The sequence below is a fragment of the Xenopus laevis genome, chromosome 3L (genome assembly GCF_017654675.1).
Source record: "Xenopus laevis strain J_2021 chromosome 3L, Xenopus_laevis_v10.1, whole genome shotgun sequence".
Classification (NCBI taxonomy): Eukaryota; Metazoa; Chordata; class Amphibia; order Anura; family Pipidae; genus Xenopus; species Xenopus laevis.
In genome coordinates this window covers 82,798,709-82,818,090 of record NC_054375.1, presented here as the reverse complement: position 1 = coordinate 82,818,090, position 19,382 = coordinate 82,798,709, and the positions used below count along the sequence as shown (strand labels likewise).

Here is a 19,382-nt window from a genome sequence, read left to right as displayed (position 1 = left end):
TAGTAGTGTGAAGCATAATTGGTGATGTTGCCCAGAGCAATCAATCAGCAATTATATTTCAACAGTTAAAAAACAAAAGCAAAGATGTGTTTGGTTGCTATAGGCAACATCACCGTTAATGTTTTACTCCACTTTTTAATACAGCATGATAAATAGACCCCTTACAGTAACAAAGCACAATGTTTTACAGAGAACTGAAATAATTACATTGCCCAGGCTTAAGTTAAAAAGAAAAAATATTTATACCTTGCGTAGTATATAGCATATATGTATGGTATATAACAGTAAAGGTACAGTTAAGTATGATAAATTAACTTAAAGCAGTATGTTGCCTTCTCTTGAAAATATTGTAGAAAAATATTATTTACAGCTCCATTACCAGTATGAATAGCTGATTCAAAGACCTAAAATATTCCTTAATAGCAACCCAAAAAAACTCCCCTAATGTGTCTGTTTGCTTACCTGCTGCTGGGGAGGACAGTATGAATTTATTTTAACCAACAGAAGTATAATTAGATCAAACTTTTGGAACATGATTTGTTAATTACCAGAGAAGAGGTTTAACTCAGCTGTCACATGCAGATGCTGTCTATTAATGTTTGATATATATTATACAGCTCCCCTAAATAGATTATTAGAGAATCTGCTAACTATCAACCGACAGCAGTGAAACCTACAAATGGAATTATAATCTGACTTGGCACTAAATTCTGTTCTTAGCAAGAAAATATCTCTGCAATTGAAGGCAAATGTACACCCCATGTATTTCTCTCAATTTTACACAAAACACAAATATTTTTAATTTACATTGAATAATACTTTATCATAATGATCTATTCTATGAATCATATCAGAATTTGATAACTGAAGCAAATACACTTAAATGGACACCAGTCTTCATTAATAGGTCATTAGCATTCTATCCAGAGCAGACCGTATTGGCTACTACACTCGACTTTTTTATGCATAACAATTTACTGTTACACACAATATAAAAGTCACTGCATACACTCAGTATAGTAAAAGGTGACCATTATTCAAACAATAAACAATCAAGATATAGTTATCAGGGGCACAGGAGAAGCACCTGAAAAGGTGCTTAATATGTAAGGCACACCATTAGAGAGCAGTAAAGGGATTCGGAAACATGTTGTTTTCAAAGTGCATCAGTCATTAACAGTGCTGCTCCAGCAGACTTCTGCGCTGGAATCTGTTTTTCAAAAGTGCACATAGATTTTTTTAATTTTATTTTGAAATCAGTCACTCTTTTCTGCTGCACTGCAAGTTGGATTGATGTCACCCACCGCCCTATACCCCCAGCAATCCATCAACAGAATAATGGGGATGTAAAAAGATAACAGCTCCCTAACAGAAGATAACAGCTCTAGTAGATATGAGAAAAACACTCAATAGTAAAAATCCAAGTACCGCTGCAACTCCTTCAGTTACATTGAGTAGGAGAAACAGTAGTTTATCTGAGAGCAGTTCCATTGTAAAGTGCTGACTTTTTCTCTTTCTGAAAGCACAGGATCAAGAATGAATCTGAGCCGTCTACACAAATATTACAACTAAAAAAAAATACACTTGTTGGTACAGGAATAAAATTTTCTATGTTAGAGAGCATTATTTGGAGTGCAAATAGTGTAATTTAGAAATAAAAACGACACCATAAAAAGCATGACAAATTCCTTTAAGCAGTATTAAAATGTGCCTAAAAACAGTGCAGGGTGTCACATATGAGTTAAGACCACTTATAACTGAATCACACAAGAAAGTGCGATAATAGCATGCCACACTGACAACATTTTCAACATCTTTTCAAATAATGAGATACAGGTCAGTATAGGTCATTATAGCACAATACATGTAATTAACCAATACACCATGTGCACAAATGCAAGATTGAAAGTACCTTCTAATTTCTTATTTTCTAACTATGACAACAGAACATCCATATCTATAACATCTCCAATTATTTCAGTTGTGTTTCTCAGACAATGGACTGTTATGACAACATAATGGGAGATAAACATGGGTGTTCTGTGGATCACAAAGTTATCTATGAAACATGGTGTATTCATTCAGGATAACAAGCTCTTGATGGAGGCCTGCTCCATGACAGCAAGCATATACGAAAAATACACAAAAAGGCGCAAACTGTTTTTCATGACAAAGAGGGGAGGAAGAGGCGCAGGGTGCGGATCTGGGCCACACCCTGCACCTCTCCACGGGCCCACCGGGTTTTTTTCTGCCGGCCCATTCCGACCCGGTGCTACAGTTATTTGTGTGGATTCTGTATTGGTTCACAGTTACTTATTATGCTATCCTGATCTCATTGTTTGAAAAGCTGCTGATATTTTTGCCCATACTTCAATCACACTTTCGTGTGTAATTCAGCCTTAGGTAGTTTTAAGTAGTTTTAACATTACTTCATAAACTCTAATAGGCAGCTGCTATGCCTCTTATTTCTTAAAACTAAGGTTTCACTTTTAGGCCTTTGCACACATGAAAGCAAGGAACCATTATTTAGATGGTTAGCTATGTTTTTCTGCTTTTGCCACATTAAAATGCAGGGGAACAGAACACATATCAATGCTGCTCTGTTCATAATGTGTCAAGACTCATTGGGAAACATGAGATCAGTTAACAAATGCATTGTTGTGCAATAACCACACAGAACTACATGGAATGAAAAACACCATGAACACTGTGTGTATGAAGCCTTAAAAAATATTCATAGAAAACGTTTTTGCAAATAAACAGAAATTTACAAACACCAGCTTTCAATCCTTGTTGAAATGGAACTACAACTCCATTCGTAACATGACAGGTTTCAGTGCACTCCTTTTTTTCAAGGATGTATTTTAATGCTGGATATATTATAATTTCTTACAATGGGAAAAATTGTCTTTTGGAAAACCTTGTATTTACAGTGTAAAAATGCAGTGAGAAAGAACAGGATTATTTCAGAATAAATAAAACCTGTAATGGCAACCTCCAAGCATGCTAAAATCCCTGAAAATCCTCTTATGTCCACAGAAAGTAAAAATAATACTCATATAATCCTACCGATTATTGTCCACAAAGAACCATTTCTGAGATGCAATTCCTAAAGGAATACAAATAAAGAACATTTACAGCAACAGCAAAAAATGTCCTACTAATTTACATACTGGTCAGCTGCCATAAATGTTGACATAAGCATAACATAAATCAAGATTTCTGGTGTTACTTACCTTCCTGTTTGTAATAGGGACTAGTCAACTACCAAAAAAAATAAATAAATAAAAAAAAAAAGACGAAAGGAAAATGTAAAACCTGTACATAAAATCTTTTTTCCTCTTTTTCCAAAATTTGAGACCATATGTCACAATATTGAGCTTGTGGGTGGCATAGCATCTAATAAAGCCAAGAATATATTCAAGAATATTCCACTTTTTTGCTTTAATAAACTCCTGGGTTGCTTTGGCTGTAAGTTTTGGGTCATTATGAAACGCCTTCCAATCAATTTGACTGCATTTAGCTGGCTTTAAACAGTATTTCTCTAACACCTCAGAATTCATCCGGCTGCTTCTGTCCTGTGTCACATCATGGATAAACACTAGTGTCCTAGTGCCACTGGCAGCCATGCACGCCCAAGCCAACACACTGCCTCCGCCATGTTTTATAGATGTTGTGGTATGCTTTGGATCATGAGCAGCTCCACAATTTCTCCATACTTTTTTCTTGCCATCATTCTGGTAGAGGTTGATCTTGGTTTCATCTGTCCAAAGAATGTTTTTCCAGAACTGTGCTGACTTTTTTAGATGTTTTTTTTTTTTTTTTAGCAAAGTCCAATCTATTCTTGATGCTTATGAGTGGCTTGCACCTTGCAGTGCACCCTCTCTATTTACTTTTATGCAGTCTTCCCTTTACGGTAGATTTGTATATCGATACGCCTACCTCCTGAAGATTGTTTTTCACTTGTTTGGCTGTTGTGAAGGGGTTTTTTTATTTTTTCTATTTTTTTCTTTTTGCAGCTTAAGGATGGCTTTTTTCACCTGCATGGAGAGCTCCTTTGACAGCATGTTGTCTGTTCACAGCAAAATCTTCCACATACAAGCACCCCACTCAAATCAACTCCAGGGCTTTTATCTGCTTTATTGATAATGACATAACGAAGGAATTGCCCACACCTGCCCATGAAATAGCCTTTGAGTCAATTGTCCAATTGCTTTTGAGCCCCTGAAATGAAGTGAGTGTGTTAAAAAAAGGCTTTAGTTCCTCACATTTTTATGCAATCTTTTTGTTCAACCCACTGAATTAAAGCTGAAAGTCTACAGTTCAACTGCATCTAAGTTGTTTTATTTAAAATTCATACTATATTGTCCCTAAGCCAGGAAGGGAGTTTCGTCAACTTTGTTTTTATGAAAAACTGGGATTAAAGCATTGGGCTGGTACAGAAGGCCAAACCATAATGTGTAGCTTCTCAACACTACTTGTTTGCGGAGCTTTGGTTCTCTGTAGTCTCTAAACAAATTCAGAATATGCTAACATATTTCTTCATTGAGTCTCACATCTAGTGTTTTGACTTGGCATTTGCCTCTATTGTGGATACCACAAATCTTGAGCCAGTGCTAAGGTATTCCTGTAGCATGAATGCTTTAACACATAAAAAGGGTAAGCCTAAAAAGTGTAATGATGTCAACTCACTCAAAGTGCATATTTAAGCATATTTTTCAAATTTACATTCATGTTATAATTTTAGTGATTTCTTACATATTAACAGATTCCGACAGTTTTAATACAATACTTTTTCCTCAACATCTGTCAGAAAGAACAACCCTGGGGTTTAATTGACTATACATAGAGAGACATCAGAGGGGTTGCTCGCCACTGATCAAGTGTTAACTATGTGGCTGTTGAAGCCTTGGGCAAATTGTGGTGGCCATACAGGCCACAATAACCGTCTAAACCTAGATAAGATGCATGTGGTTATAATGTCATTTAGAGGCACTAAGCTGATAACAGGCATAATCATACATTATTCTCAGAAAAAAAGAGCTATCAGAGGAACTGGGGTCAGGATATTCCAAACATTACTGTTGGTAAAGCTTTTAAGGTAAAATACAGTTGTGTGTACTGTAAAATCCTTGAGGAAGGAAAAAGATTAATCTTTATTCTTCTTTTTTTATAGTTATGTTTCAACCATGAGTCATGGTCATGGTAACAGATGGTAAGCAAAAAATAAGAAAATGAAATACTGGAAGCAATAGGAAACAGAAGCTGTTTTTAAGTCACAGATAAAATAAAGACAATGTATAAGCATATGTGCAGTAAGTTTGGAATGCAAAAACCCAGAGAACAAAATAAATCTGTTTAAGTCACCACTTCTGTATTATGTTATCTAGAGCTAGACGTTAGAAATGGTCATTAGCTTATATGTGTTCTAAAACTTAAATCATGGACCTATCCAGTTGTATCAAATTATAGAGATTGCATATATAGATAGGAGATATTGTAGGAGCACAATTCATAGCAAAACTGTTTTTTTAAAGCTACATTTGCATTTGACAGATGTCAACCACCGGCAGAGAATAATGAAGATTTAGGGTGGCTTAGCCACTTCCCCCAAAAAGAGTTCAGTTGCTATATATTCATATATAGTTATGTTCTGTGATGAAAAAATCTCTATTGTAACCTACTCAAAAGAAATTCACCCTATTGCCTGATGTCTATTCCAAATCTTGATTGACATTCAACAAAACCATTTGACAAATTAATATGAAGTGTTTCCTCCATTTGCTGCTGTAACAACTTTTACTCTTTTGGGAAGGCTTCCTACTAGATGTTGATGCTTCTATTCAGCTACAACAGCAAAATTGATGAAGCAGTTAAATTATTCTTTCTCAGCAAGCCCATTCAATAAGAAAATTCAATAAGGGTATTATTTTCCTAAAAAAATTAAGACTCTTCTACTTTGTTCCTTTTAAGACATGCATACACATTACACATTCAATTAGAGAATTTCGTGTGAGCACAGAAAGTGCCTCTGTGGCCACATAGGATTATTTTTAATGTGTAAACAATATATAACCCAAAAGAGATAACAGAGAACACTGATCCCCCACAATCTGTTGTCACAAAGTAAAAAAAAACAGAATTGTCAATATTATAATTGTACTCTGTAGCATTAAAGTTTTACTTCACTAGAAGCATGAAAAAGTCTCCTCCAACAAACTGTGCAATATCCATTTAGCATGCAAATGGGTAGTATTCCCTTGCCATCTGCCAAACTTCTAGATGGTAAAGCATGTTTCAGCACTGTAGAAAAACACATTCACTGCTTCAGGGACCAAGAGCAGCAACTTTTACAGAACTAGGGTTTTAGGTGTGGTTGCTTGCTCATTAGGAATCCACACAAAACTGTTATTTGTGTTTCTATGGATGGTTCAAAATTTGGAATTTGGAAGTGATATTATGCAAATGCAGATCTTTTTTTTTTTTTTTACAGGTCATGGAACTCATTTTACATTTTACAACATGGGGTATATAGTTTATTATAATACACACGTTCAGTGAGTAATGTGACAGTAATTATATCACTGAGCTTCGATTATAACTAAGCTTTGATTATAAGAATGTCATTTACAGGATATCTATGGCTTTTGTGTATTATTTATAGACAGAGAGATGGATGGATGGATGGATGGATGGATGGATGGATGGATGGATGGATGGATAGATAGATAGATAGATAGATAGGTTTTGGGTTTAAAGCTGGGCAAGGCCTCTTAAATCTATGAAAATACAAACTTAGCAAAATACTCAAAGCTGGCAAAGAAAAGAAACATGTCGGCCAGGTTACAAAATAATGCTCTATAATGATGAAGTAAATCAGGCAATTTTCAGACAGATGGCACTATCTTTAAAATTGGTACTACGTTGCTAGGCAATAAGAAACTTGTAAGCAAGCGACAGCAAATGAAAAAAAAATGATGATTCTGTGTGCAATCTAGAGGTAAATATCATTTACTGTCAAATACATTTATTTAGTACTTTAAAAATAAATAAGATTTAAACACAATCCCTTTGAATGTAGCAAATAATCAGAGTGGTCTTATATAGCAAATACATTTTAGCTTGAAAAAATCAGCTGCATATAAAACTGGAATTATTCACCTCTACATTTATTGAAAATCTATTTCACTGGGGGTCCTTTATAAACAGTAGGAAGATTTGCTTCTGGGCTATAAACCATGGCAACCAATCAGATGATGGTTTTCAGTGAATAACCTGCAGTAGGCTGAAAAAACTATGGGTTGCTATGGGTTACTGCTCAGGAGCACATGTGCCCATTGTTTATAAAGGAGCCCCATTGAAAGCAACCCTCTGCAAACATTAACTGAATAAGGCATGCTACTCCTTCCACCAAGTTCAATAGAGTGTCAATTTAAAGATTAACTGGTGATGTGGGGAGGGACTGCTGGGTGGCAGACAAGGTTTCTCCTTTAAAGCAAGTTAAGCTTCAAGTATTCAAAGGATATGAGTACAGGAGTCTGTTCTTCCCTGTGGCCACCAGCAATCTATCTAATAATATTCATACAAAGTCAACTAATTAGAGGTTTTCTGCTCACCCCTGCTCAGCTATGCATACACTTCTTTAACAGAAGAAAGATTTAAGGTTTAAATGATTATTTATTTATACGACAAGTTATGCAGCACTTTATATTCATTTGTATCAACAAAGTTTGCAACAAACTGTTGGAATGCAAGCTAAGTTCCTCGTGTGTTCCTGCTGCATTACCTTAGATGCCTTTAGAATGCAAAAACCAGAAACTGCTCCATAACAAAAAAAAAATCACAAACACAACAATAGCACATGGTTTGTGAAAGCTGAAACGTGACTTACTGAATGGGGTAAAGCCCAGGTACCATTTTACACAAAAGCTACTTAGTTATGTCAACCTATATATTCCAGAGAAAATAAATAAAAACATGCGGTATTAACATTCATTTGAAATGCGTGTGAAATAGTTTAGTGGAAGGGGGACAGACGTTGCCAGGTATACAATAATATTAGGGTTTTGCACGTTAAAGGAACTGTTCAGTGTAAAAATTAAACTCGGTAAATATAGTTAAGTAGCCAAAATTTTAATCTATTAAGAATGGAATGAATGGGTGTCTAACATAATAGCCAGAACACTACTTCCTGCTTTGCAGTTGTCTAATTTTTTATCAGCGATTTGAAGGGTGCCATATGGGACATAACTGTTCAGTTAGTTTGCTTTTGAATCAGACCTGTATGATAATTATCCAAAACAAACAAACTGAGTTATGTTTATTTTGGCCCCACTTCAAGTTGCTGACTAAGAGGTTTGAGAGCTGCAAAGGAGGAAGCAGACTTCTGGTTATTATGTTACACATCTGCTCACTCCAGTCTCATTTTTACATTGAACTGTTCCTTTAAGGCATTCTGCTATCTGGCCACTGGATTACTGAAATTATCAGAAGAAGAAATTTGTGTGAGATCTGAAGCAGCAAGAAGAGGATAGTTATGACAAATGGAGAATGCACAATTGTTTTGCTTAAGCTTATGTGCCTTGAAAATGCTTCTACTTGTATTGCAAATCACAAGAGATATCTGTAGCATACAGCTATCTTGCATTGATAAGGTTAAATTGTAGGCGCTCTACTATTTGGTCATTCTACTGTAAATATGGCCATATAACTGTTACTTTACCTATCCCTGTTGACAGAATGTTTATTTTCATGCCTGCATGGATATCAGTAGCAGATTTATCTAGATCGCATTTAATTATTCATACTATTTGCACTTTAGATAAATGTGTATTCAGTGCCTTGGGGTTTTCTGTTAATGCCCATATGCTTTTACAAAGAGTGGTGTGTAGGGTTCTGTACCTAAAATACCTGACAGAAATAAAACATTTTCATCATATTGGAAGTAACGTACCAATAAAATCCTAACGATTCGATTCTAAAAATAGATTTGTAAGCACAAAAAGGTCACTTGATTCAACATCAACAAAAACACATTTAAAGATTTGAAGCCCTCCTGGATAACAGCAGTTAACAAACCCTGGTGCAAGATTAACTAAATAACAAGAACTCTTGAGGATGAGCCTAATAAGCTATCATAATGTAAGCATAATGCTCAGCTATTGTGCCGTGTGTTCATTGAATAGTGCTTATGCTGAAAACCCCATTTGTCTATTTGTCACCATTAACATATGTTTTTGTTATTTCCTGAACTAAACAGGAAAACTGAAGCTACTTCAGGTTTGGTTCTTGCAAGGTAGATAATTAGATTATCAGTATACAATCCTGTACCTTCCTCTTCCCCTTTGTTGTAACTGTATTGTTAGCAAGAGTCCATTATGCAGGGGGATAATCTGTGCACTGAATGAGGAATATGATCTTGGCATTGCTGAGACACGTCTTAAAGAGGCACATAACTGAACAATAAATGTATAGAGCTTTTTGGAAAGACAAAAGGAAATACAAAAGTATGAGGGGTATATGTATGTGTGTCAAGCATGATTTGAACTCCAGTATAAAGGAAGAGGTTGTACAGTAGAATGACAGGGTTGAGGCCGTATGGGTTAAACTTTTCACAGATTGTAAGACAATAGGCAAGCTAATTGTATGCACAGGATACAGATCCCCTAATGTAAACAGAAAGGAAGAGGCTTAGCTACTGTTGCAAATGGAAACATCTGCAAAAGTTTGGTGCAAGCCTTCATTATGGATGGTGTTCTTTGTCCAGATATTGACTGGAGCAATAATACTGCCAGAACTGATAACAGAAATAGGTTAATCATTGTGTTACACGACAGTTTTATGTCACAGATTGTTGAGTACCTGAACACAAATGATGCTATACAACAGGGCTGTCCAACTGGCGGCCCGTGACCCCCTTGTGTGGCCCCCCACATTAAAGTCTGTCTGCTTACCATGTGTAAGATTTAAAAGGTATCACTACTAACTGGCCCGTGTATTGTTTAAGCCTCAAATTTAGAATGTAATCCCCTGTATTGTTCACACATGTAATCTCCCCTGCATTGTTCATACCCTAAAGCCCTGTACTGTTCATACCCGAGACCCAGACAAACTGCCCACATTGTTCACACTCATACAAATTGCTGGAGGAGCACCGGCACTGTGTCACTGTATGTAGCACATCAGACTGGTCCTGATAGGTTTCCCTGTCTCCTGCTCTGTTCTGCCTTCCCTATGCTTCCTGGGTGTACCATACTCTGCCTTCCCTATGCTTCCTGGGTGTAACATACTCTGCCTTCTCTATGCTCCCTGGGTGTGCCATACTCTCCCTGCCCTATGCTCCCTGGGTGTGCCATACTCTCCCTGCCCTATGCTCCCTGGGTGTGCCATACTCTCCCTTTCCTATTCTCATTGGGTGTGCCATTCTCTGCCTACCCTATGGTCTTTGTATGTGCCATACTCTGCCTGTGTGCGCAATACTCTGCCTGTGTGCGCAATACTCTGCCTGTGTGCGCAATACTCTGCCTGTGTGCGCAATACTCTGCCTGTGTGCGCAATACTCTGCCTGTGTGTGCCTGGTACTTGCTCTAGGGTTTGTTAGCATTGGAAAAGTATTGTTAGGGGACCCTAAGCTGTTTAATCATGTGCTGGGGGTGCTGTGTTATCCACAGAGGAGGAGGAGGTATATGAATTTAAGGGTATGTCTTAAAATGACTTATTAAATGTAGGCCAGAAAATTTCTGGCCCTCTGTACCACAGAAGTTGGAGAGCAATGCTATGCAGAATTGTGATCTCCAGCAACCCAAAACAAATCACAAATATACATATATTTGAACTCCTGGGTAATAGTTTAATTATTATAAAAACAAATTTACATTAGGTCAAAAACTAATACATTTTAGAAAAGCAAACGTTAGTAACTTAAATCATTATTTAACATCCAGATTCGGACATGATTTTTTCAGCTAAAAACAAAGAATAGAAATGGCTGTCCAAAATTATATTAGTGTGCAGATGATTTTTTAAAGACATATAAATACAAGTATTGGCCTGTTATCCAGAATGCTCAGGACCTGGTGTTTTCTGGATAATGGATATTTCTGTAATTTGGATCTTAAGTCTACTAGAAAATCATGTAAACATTAAATAAACCCAATAAGCTGGGTTTGCTTCCAAAAAGGATTAATTATATCTTAGTTTGGGTCAAGTATAAGCTACTGTTTCATTATTACAGAAAAAAAGGCACACAAGTAGTTGTATTAGCACATTTGCTAGTGTTGGGATGTCTTTTTAGAGAGTGAAAAAATGCAGCATTACTGAAATAAGCTCCTAGTTAAAGTGTTCCAGGGACTGTTCCAATTGCCTTCTTGGTGTCAGGAAGGATTGGATAGTCAAATTGGATAGGCTTCAGATGGGGTCTTCCACCTTCAACAAACAGTTACACAGGTTCACTTAGAAATCAAATGTTGAACATGTAGAAAGTCTTTTTCAGCCTCAACCACTATATTGCTTTGTTATCACCAAAACGATATTAAACCATTACTGCTCTAAATGTAATCTCTTACGAAAAAAAATTAAGATGCATTAAAGGCGACCCTTTCAACTCAGAAATAAAAAAAGTTAATAGAAATTTAGCGGAAAGCATTTACAAATTACAAGGCAAAGTATGCAGATGATTTTTTAAAGACATATAAAGGGTATGGAAGGTTATGAGGTAAATCTGCCCAAATTGGGATTGCTTACATTGGGGACATGATAAAAATTATAACAATGTAAATATACAAGGGCTATACAATATTTCATTCACTAGTATATCCTTTTAGTGGGTGTGTAAGCATCCATTCATATTAGGAAAAAAGGTGGTTCCAAATCTTAAGAACTGTGAAGTTGTGGAATTATCTTCCTGAAGTAGTTGTATTAGCACATTTGCTAGTGTTGGGATGTCTTTTTAGAGAGTGAAAAAATGCAGCATTACTGAAACTACCAGTTACACAGGTTCACTTAGAAATCAAATGTTGAACCTGATGGTAGAAAGTCTTTTTCAGCCTCAACCACTATATTGCAATGTTATCACCATTCCCACCTCTCATCTCCTCTGTATTATACCAATCCCTCTACTGGCACAATCTTACTGGACAAATAGAATCAGGGTCAGACTAGGCCATTGGGACCAGGAAAAAAACCCGGTGGGCCCCAGCTCGTGTGCCCTGCCGGCCCAGACCCACTCTCCACAGAAGGCGCCCTTCATGACCTCGCACAAAAAAACATTCCTTTTAAGTACATTTATGCATGTACAAGGAGACTAATGATATTTGATTCAGAACACAGTTTATGATCACTGTTCAGAATACTTGTATAGTAGGGCATTTAATATTGCAACTAATTTCAATACATACAAACGTCCAAATAAGGTTCTATAAACACATTAAATTGTACCTCTACATTTTATTACCTTTACTATAAAGGCCTTGCAAATACTAATAATGATAATAAACAAGCTAATAATTTGATATTTTTACTGCTTTATGCTAAGGTGGTAAATAGAATGATTCAATGACAAGGATATAATAAAACACATATAAAACGCATTGTACCTCACAATGAAGTAGTATAGCAAAACAGGGAAGAAAGTTCAAACATTAGGTCTACCCGAAGTCTACTAAAAAATCAAGTAAACATTAAATAAACCCAATAGGCTTGTTTTCTTCCAATAAGGATAACTTATATCTTAGTTTGGATCAAGTACAAGGTACTTTTTTTTTATTATTACAGAGAAACAGGGAATCCTTTTTAAAAATTTGGATAAATATGTGTCTACAGGAAATGGCCTTTCTGTAATTCGGAGCTTTCTGGATAACGGGTTTCCAGATAACAGATCCCATACCTGTATATAGTAAAACCTACCTGTGTTTCAACTCCTTGCTCCAGTAACCGCTTGGCTTGATTTTCAATCTCAAGGCGGGCTCGAGCTATGAAAAGCAGATCATTTTCAATCACTTCTATTCCTGACAGATCCATTCCTTGGGAAAGGTAATCTGGTACATAAAAAAATAAATAAAAAAGTCAAACGAATGTATCACATTGTCAGAAAGACATTTAATAAAAACAGTCTACCTGAACCTACGTACCTTCCCATATACTGTCTTTACTAATACAGAACTTACTAACGCAATCAGTGGTGTATTAGCAAAGGGAAGTTCAGAACGCAGTGGCATGCAGCAATTTGCACACATCTGAATGCAGCATTCAAAGTGTCAAAAAATGGCTGAATACTGCCTTTTTTATTTGCACTATGCATGTGGTTCTCGGGTTAGCAAGTGAGCCCTAATGTATTAAAGCTAACCTTCAAAAAAATAAAAAAACAGACAAAAAAACTGTATTAAGAGAGAGATAGTTGCTGAAAGGTGATGCTGAAAGGTGATGGTGGTGGGGAAACTAAAGAGTAACTTGATTATTTCATAATATGTAATTAATTATAGTTAGAATGTTTCTTTTATAAATGATAAGACACTTTTTAAACAATAGTTTCCCCTTTAACATGAATGGCTCATACCTCCTTTATTGATTTTCTAAAGCTGTCTGGTACAGAAAAATTCTTTCTGAAACACAGAAATGTCAAAATTCCTCTACACATAGTAAAAACTAAAGGAGATTGGTGCATGTCCACATAACATGAAGCAAGTAAACAAATACATCTCTGTCTAATAAATTGTGATAAGCACAAATACTGGAATATGATCTGTTTTTTCAGAAACAACGAACTGCATTTTATGAACGATATCCCTCGTACCACATTTGCACAAGGCAACAAATGAAATTACATGCACCTCTAACCTATTTACTAGCTTTATTATTTATTAACTTTAAACAAGCCAATGCATTTCATGCAGAATGGGGACACTTGCTTGTTTTTATTTCCTAATAAACTCATTTTTAACTTTTTCTAAAAACTCCATTTGAGTATTATATGAGGCATTCAGGTAAAGTTTGTATGGCTATACCTTTCAAATGTGGTTTATAAATAATTTGCTTCACAGCAGCTCTACTGATCTGATCATACATTTTTCTTTGTGGGGCTACCTAAATGCTAAAAAAAGAAGTTGCATAGTTATACTGTTTTAATCACTTAAGTATGCTTTTTTATTTCTTGAGCTTAACAGGGCAAACCAGGAACTTGAAGCTACTTCATGATCCTTCCATGGTAGATAAATAAACAGAAACCATATATTTTTTACGGATTAAAACAATAGGCTTATTCAAAGTGTATAGTAAAAGTCATCCCCTTCCAAGTAAAGGAATATTTAATATTCTGAAAGTAGTTAAAATTAGCTGTTTACATGCAACATAATTCATTCATGGAGTCCAGAAATGTATCTGAACTGCTTTCCAGATATGCAGTTGTTTTCCATTGAATACAACTAATTGCCTTGTACAGGCAAACTGACAAGTTGCTCCCGTGGGCTTTTATTGGGAAGCTGACAGTGAGAATGTCCAATAACATTTTATATACATAACATTTTATATACAGAAAAAAATAAACTTGTAGGTGTAAAGGACAAGGAAACTCTTTAGCCCAAGTCTGTAGTATTTAATTAAGCCCTCCTTGCTGTAGGTGATCGCTAACTTTGTGTAATGAAATACCCTTTCTTTCTCCTACGGTGCCTTCTGATATGTAGAACTGTGACTCCTTTGTCTCGGCCGCCATGTTTGTGCTACATACGTCATCAAGGTGGACACCGTAAAATGAACCGCAGAGCTTCTTACAATATGGGATATGCGCTGTGGTGTGCAAAAGGCTAAAGGGAAACCAGGAAGGGAGGCAGGAATAACAGTGAGACACACACACCGATCAGCACAAAGTAGAATGAAGCACTTGCAGATCGTTGTATAACTTCCTGTTTCCACTGTGCATCACCATAGCAACCATGTTATGCTTTTGCTATTCGTCCACACTGAGTAAAAGCTGGCGTTGAGGGGTCACAGTGTGTGAGCTCTCCTGTTCACAAGGTAAAATGCGCACCGATGTATTTGATTTCTGCGCATGCTCCTGCCTTGGTCTTAGGGCAGAAGCACTGCATCATGGGTTACTTTTTTTCTGTAACTCCGCTATTCTTTATAAACCGTGGCATTTTTATAGACAGATGGATGAAACTATAGGAGATTTAATAGCACTGGTGTACACACTGGAAGTATGTCTACCCAGGGTTTTATATTTTTTTATTAGCTTTCCTTGTCCTTTAAATGGCAGATAATTCATTACAAAAATGTGTGCGTTATACATAGGGAAGTCTAAATATGAAAAATATAGTATTCGAGATTGAGAACATTTGTTGTTGCCCATCATAGAAAAGAGATAAAGGGTTACGCTTTATGAAATTACCTTCAGAAATATAGATTTCTAATTTTAAGTTGTCCCTAAACTTCAGTGTAACAGTGCATCCACTTAACTAGGGCACAGTTATTTACATCGTTTTTGGGACCACCTACAAGCCATGATTTAGGGCAGATAGGTAGGAAAAAAGCATATTGCAATAAATTGTCAGCAAGAACATATTAAAGTAAACGCTTGTTAGAGAATACCATGAGTTGTGTTTCTCAACACAGCACCTAACAATGTGTGAATATCTATACTCGACACCTTAACATGGAACAAAATTTTACATTGTAATGTTAATGCAAACTGACTAGGAAATCTCAAATAGGCTAAAATGCAAATTGGTCTTAAAAGGATATAAAAAGACAAATGTATTTGCCAAAATATAACGAATCGTGTTGTTTTTATCGAAACACTATATGAAGCTCATTTTCTTGTCTGCTTATATAACAGGCAAAATACCCTATAAAAGGAAAGTTGTGCTTGCTTGTTTTTAAATGAAAAGGTGTTAAACTGTGTTATTTGAAATATCAAATGACAAAAACAACTTCAGCATGCCTTTTAACTTCACATTTACAGATGAAAGGCAACTTCAAAATCTCCTATGATGCTCTGTATTCTATGAAAAATGTTCATATCTCTATTCAACTGTCATAAGGACATTTTTATTCCCCTTGGCATTTAAGGATAAGGTCAACATGCCTTTAAAAATGTGAATTTTAGAATAATCTATAATTTATCTGCAATTCTGTATAAGATGTCTTTTAGCATAAAGCAATAGTAGGAAGCAATAACAGTTTTATAGTTTGCTCAGTCTGATAACAAGCTGGAATTAAAAAAAAAACATTGTCTGCACTTACGCATATATTTCCTTCTGTTCTCTGCTGATGGGAAAAAGATGGAAAAGTTTGCTCCATTTTTGTGACAATATTAGTATGTAGTGATGGGCGAATTTATTCGCCAGGCGCGAATTCTCGGCGAATTTGCGCGATTCGGCGCCAGCGAATAAATTCGCCGGCGTAAATTTTTTTCCGAAAAAACGGATGCCGGCGTCAAAAACGGGCACCGGCGTAAAAAAAAACGGGCGCCGGTGTCAAAAACAGGCGCCGTTTCGTGAATTTTTCGCCGTTTCGCGAATTTCGCGCGAAATTCGCTCATTTTTCAGCAAAGTGAAACGGCGCAAATTCGCCCATCACTATTATTATGGTATGATCAAGTGAAGATGTCTGGATACTGTCCATATATCTAAAAATAATGACAGGGAGCACTCACTGGCCAGATAAAACTGCTGTTACTCCATGCTACACAAGTATACAAGCCTCTGGTAGGCAAAACGGCAAAAACGACAAAAAAAAAAAAAACAACGAATTTTGGATTTGCTCGATCCATAATTTATATTTTTATTTAATGTAAATATAAACAGTCAGCCCCACTTTTATGTAAATAATGTGATATATTTTTATATTTTATGGGAATCCTTAAGAATATTAATAATGCATACCTTAACAGAATTCCCGGGTGTGCATTCAGATAGCCACATATCAAAATAATAGTTTAACTTAGTAGGTGAATGCAATAGCCTGTCTATCAACTGAAAGAGAAAATATTTTGCTTTTAATAAACAAATATAGTATCATTAACACTATATTAGTATAAGGTACAGTTTTATTATTACAGTTAAAAAGGAAATGGAGATGGCCTTCCCTTAATTTGGGGCTTTCTGGATAATGGGTTTCTAGATAATGGATCCCATACCTGTATTCCTAAAGCAAATAAAATGCACTCAGTGGGCAGATTAATACACAAGTTGATAAATATTTTTTATGGTAAACCTAAATAAAAATCTGCTGCATGGTGTGCTAAAGGGGTTAAATGTATCAGTATCTTAGGAGATAAATGTATTCAGACAAATATACCCTAGGGAAAATCATAAAGCAAAATTAGATGGTGTAAATTGCTTCTTTCAAAATCAATCACTATTGCAGTATGAGTTCCGCCTTTATTAGCACAGCATAGTAAAAAAAAAAAACTGAGCAGATAGCATAACATTTGTAGAAAGATCCATAAAGGTCATTATAAAGGTTTTTTTCATTTAAAGGAGAATCTAACAAGGGCTGATTATCCCAGTTCTTAAGGCACTTTAGTGAATATCAAATCAGGAGATGTTTAAGTGTTTGCAACAAAGACTACACAAGCAATTGTCTTTAAATATTTTTCAGCAATAGGACACCTGCACGATTGTTGCTGATGGAATGATGTATTTCTGCAATTGTCTACACTGGGAAGCAAAAGAAGCCATCTCAATTCAGAATTTAAATGATGTAAATGATTCTTTATGAAATTGGTGATGATTGTACCTGACTCATACATCTGTTAGTAAATAAAAGTAACTGTAGTACTGGTGTTAAACTGACTATATATGAGCCTATAATGTCTGCTGACTTGGCCAGTCTTGACCAAGTAGGTAGCCTACTGGCCTATGTATGGGTCTAGAACAAAGGGCTCACCAAACAGATGAAAAATATTAACATATTTTGGGAAGATAATGGGCCAGTATGTTCAGATCAGCCATATCTTGCACACTACTTCTGTGGCCAGATCAACAAAAGCTCTACTAATGTAAAACCTTTGCCAAATAAGTGGATACACAGGTATGGCACCTGTTATCCAGAATGTTCGGGACCTGGGGTTTCTGGATAACAAATCTTTCCGCAATTTGGATCTTCTTATCTTAAGTCATACCTTAAGTCTACTAGAAAATCATGTAAACGTTAAAAAATAAACCCAATAGGCTAATTTTTCTTCCAATAAGAATTAATTATATCTGAGTTTGGATGAAGTACAAGCTAATGTTTTATTATTACAGAAAAAAAAGAAATTTTAAAAAATTTGGATTGTTTGGATAAAATTAAGTCTATAGAAGATGCCCTTCCCGTAATTTGGGCCTTCTGGATAACAGGTTTCCAGATATTGGACCACATACCTGTATCTGTGGGAATTATAGCAAAAATTAAAATCTAGTAAAAACAAAATTTAATAAAATAAGACATGTAGAGAAAGTATTTCTGGTTATTTTTAAAGAATGAACTCGAACATATCTCTTCTTGGCAAAGAGAGCCCCTCAAAAAATGGATGCAGACCTGTCAATCAAAATCTGACTCAGACTCATGCAATAGAGAGAGAATGAAGAGAGACAGATGGTTGAAAAGAGGGATAGTGAAGAGTAGCTTCATAATATCTGAAACATTAAAGAATATTAAATTGATTATATTTAGAATGTTTTTTTTTTATCTCAGTGAGATGAAGTTATTATTACATTTTTATTTTCATGATAGTTCTCCTTTAAAGATCCTTGAGGCTGGATCTGAAAATCTTAACCAAAAAAATGATTTGTTCCTGCATTGAACGAATTAGCTTAACTAAAAGACATCAAGGTGAGGATTAACCGAATAAGGGTCGCTGTATAGGGTATACTTTATAGTTAAGCCTTATTGGAAGCAAAACCAGACTATATGATTTATTCAATGTTTACATGATTTTCTAGTAGATTTAAGGTATATGGATCCAAATTATGGAAAAATCCATTATCCAGAAAACCCCAAGTCCCGAGGATTCTGGATAAACAGAAACCACTTAAAATAGGAAATAAATAAATACACAATTCAAAAGTACTCAGGGGAAATGTTCCCTCTAACTCCTTTTCGGCTGTATGCGCAAAAAAAATATTTTTTGCGCACCTTTTAAACTTGTGTGTGCATTTTTAAAGACTTTGTGTGCAGGTAAAAATAAATGTGAAATGTTGTGTTTTTACACAAAATTCTTTGTGCGCACCACAATTTGTTGTGTGCATTGGCCTCTACATTTTTGTGTGTACACCAGCGTACAGTTTAGAGCAGGGATCCCCAACCCGTGAGCAACATTCAGAAGTAAAAGGAGTTGGGGAGCAACACTAGCATGAAAATTGTTACTGGGGTGCCAAATATGGGCTGTGATTGGCCATTTAGTAGCC

At 35.8% G+C, this 19,382-nt stretch overlaps 1 protein-coding gene across 1 annotated transcript in view; it reads right to left on the bottom strand.

Moving 5' to 3' along the window:
- The window catches only part of cog5.L (component of oligomeric golgi complex 5 L homeolog), a 129,546-nt gene that overhangs the window by 54,233 nt on the left and 55,931 nt on the right, over positions 1-19,382 (bottom strand). The window contains exon 7 of the mRNA XM_018252643.2: positions 12,904-13,034. Coding sequence (XP_018108132.1) covers positions 12,904-13,034 — 131 coding nt within the window. The remainder of the gene's footprint in view (positions 1-12,903; positions 13,035-19,382) is intronic.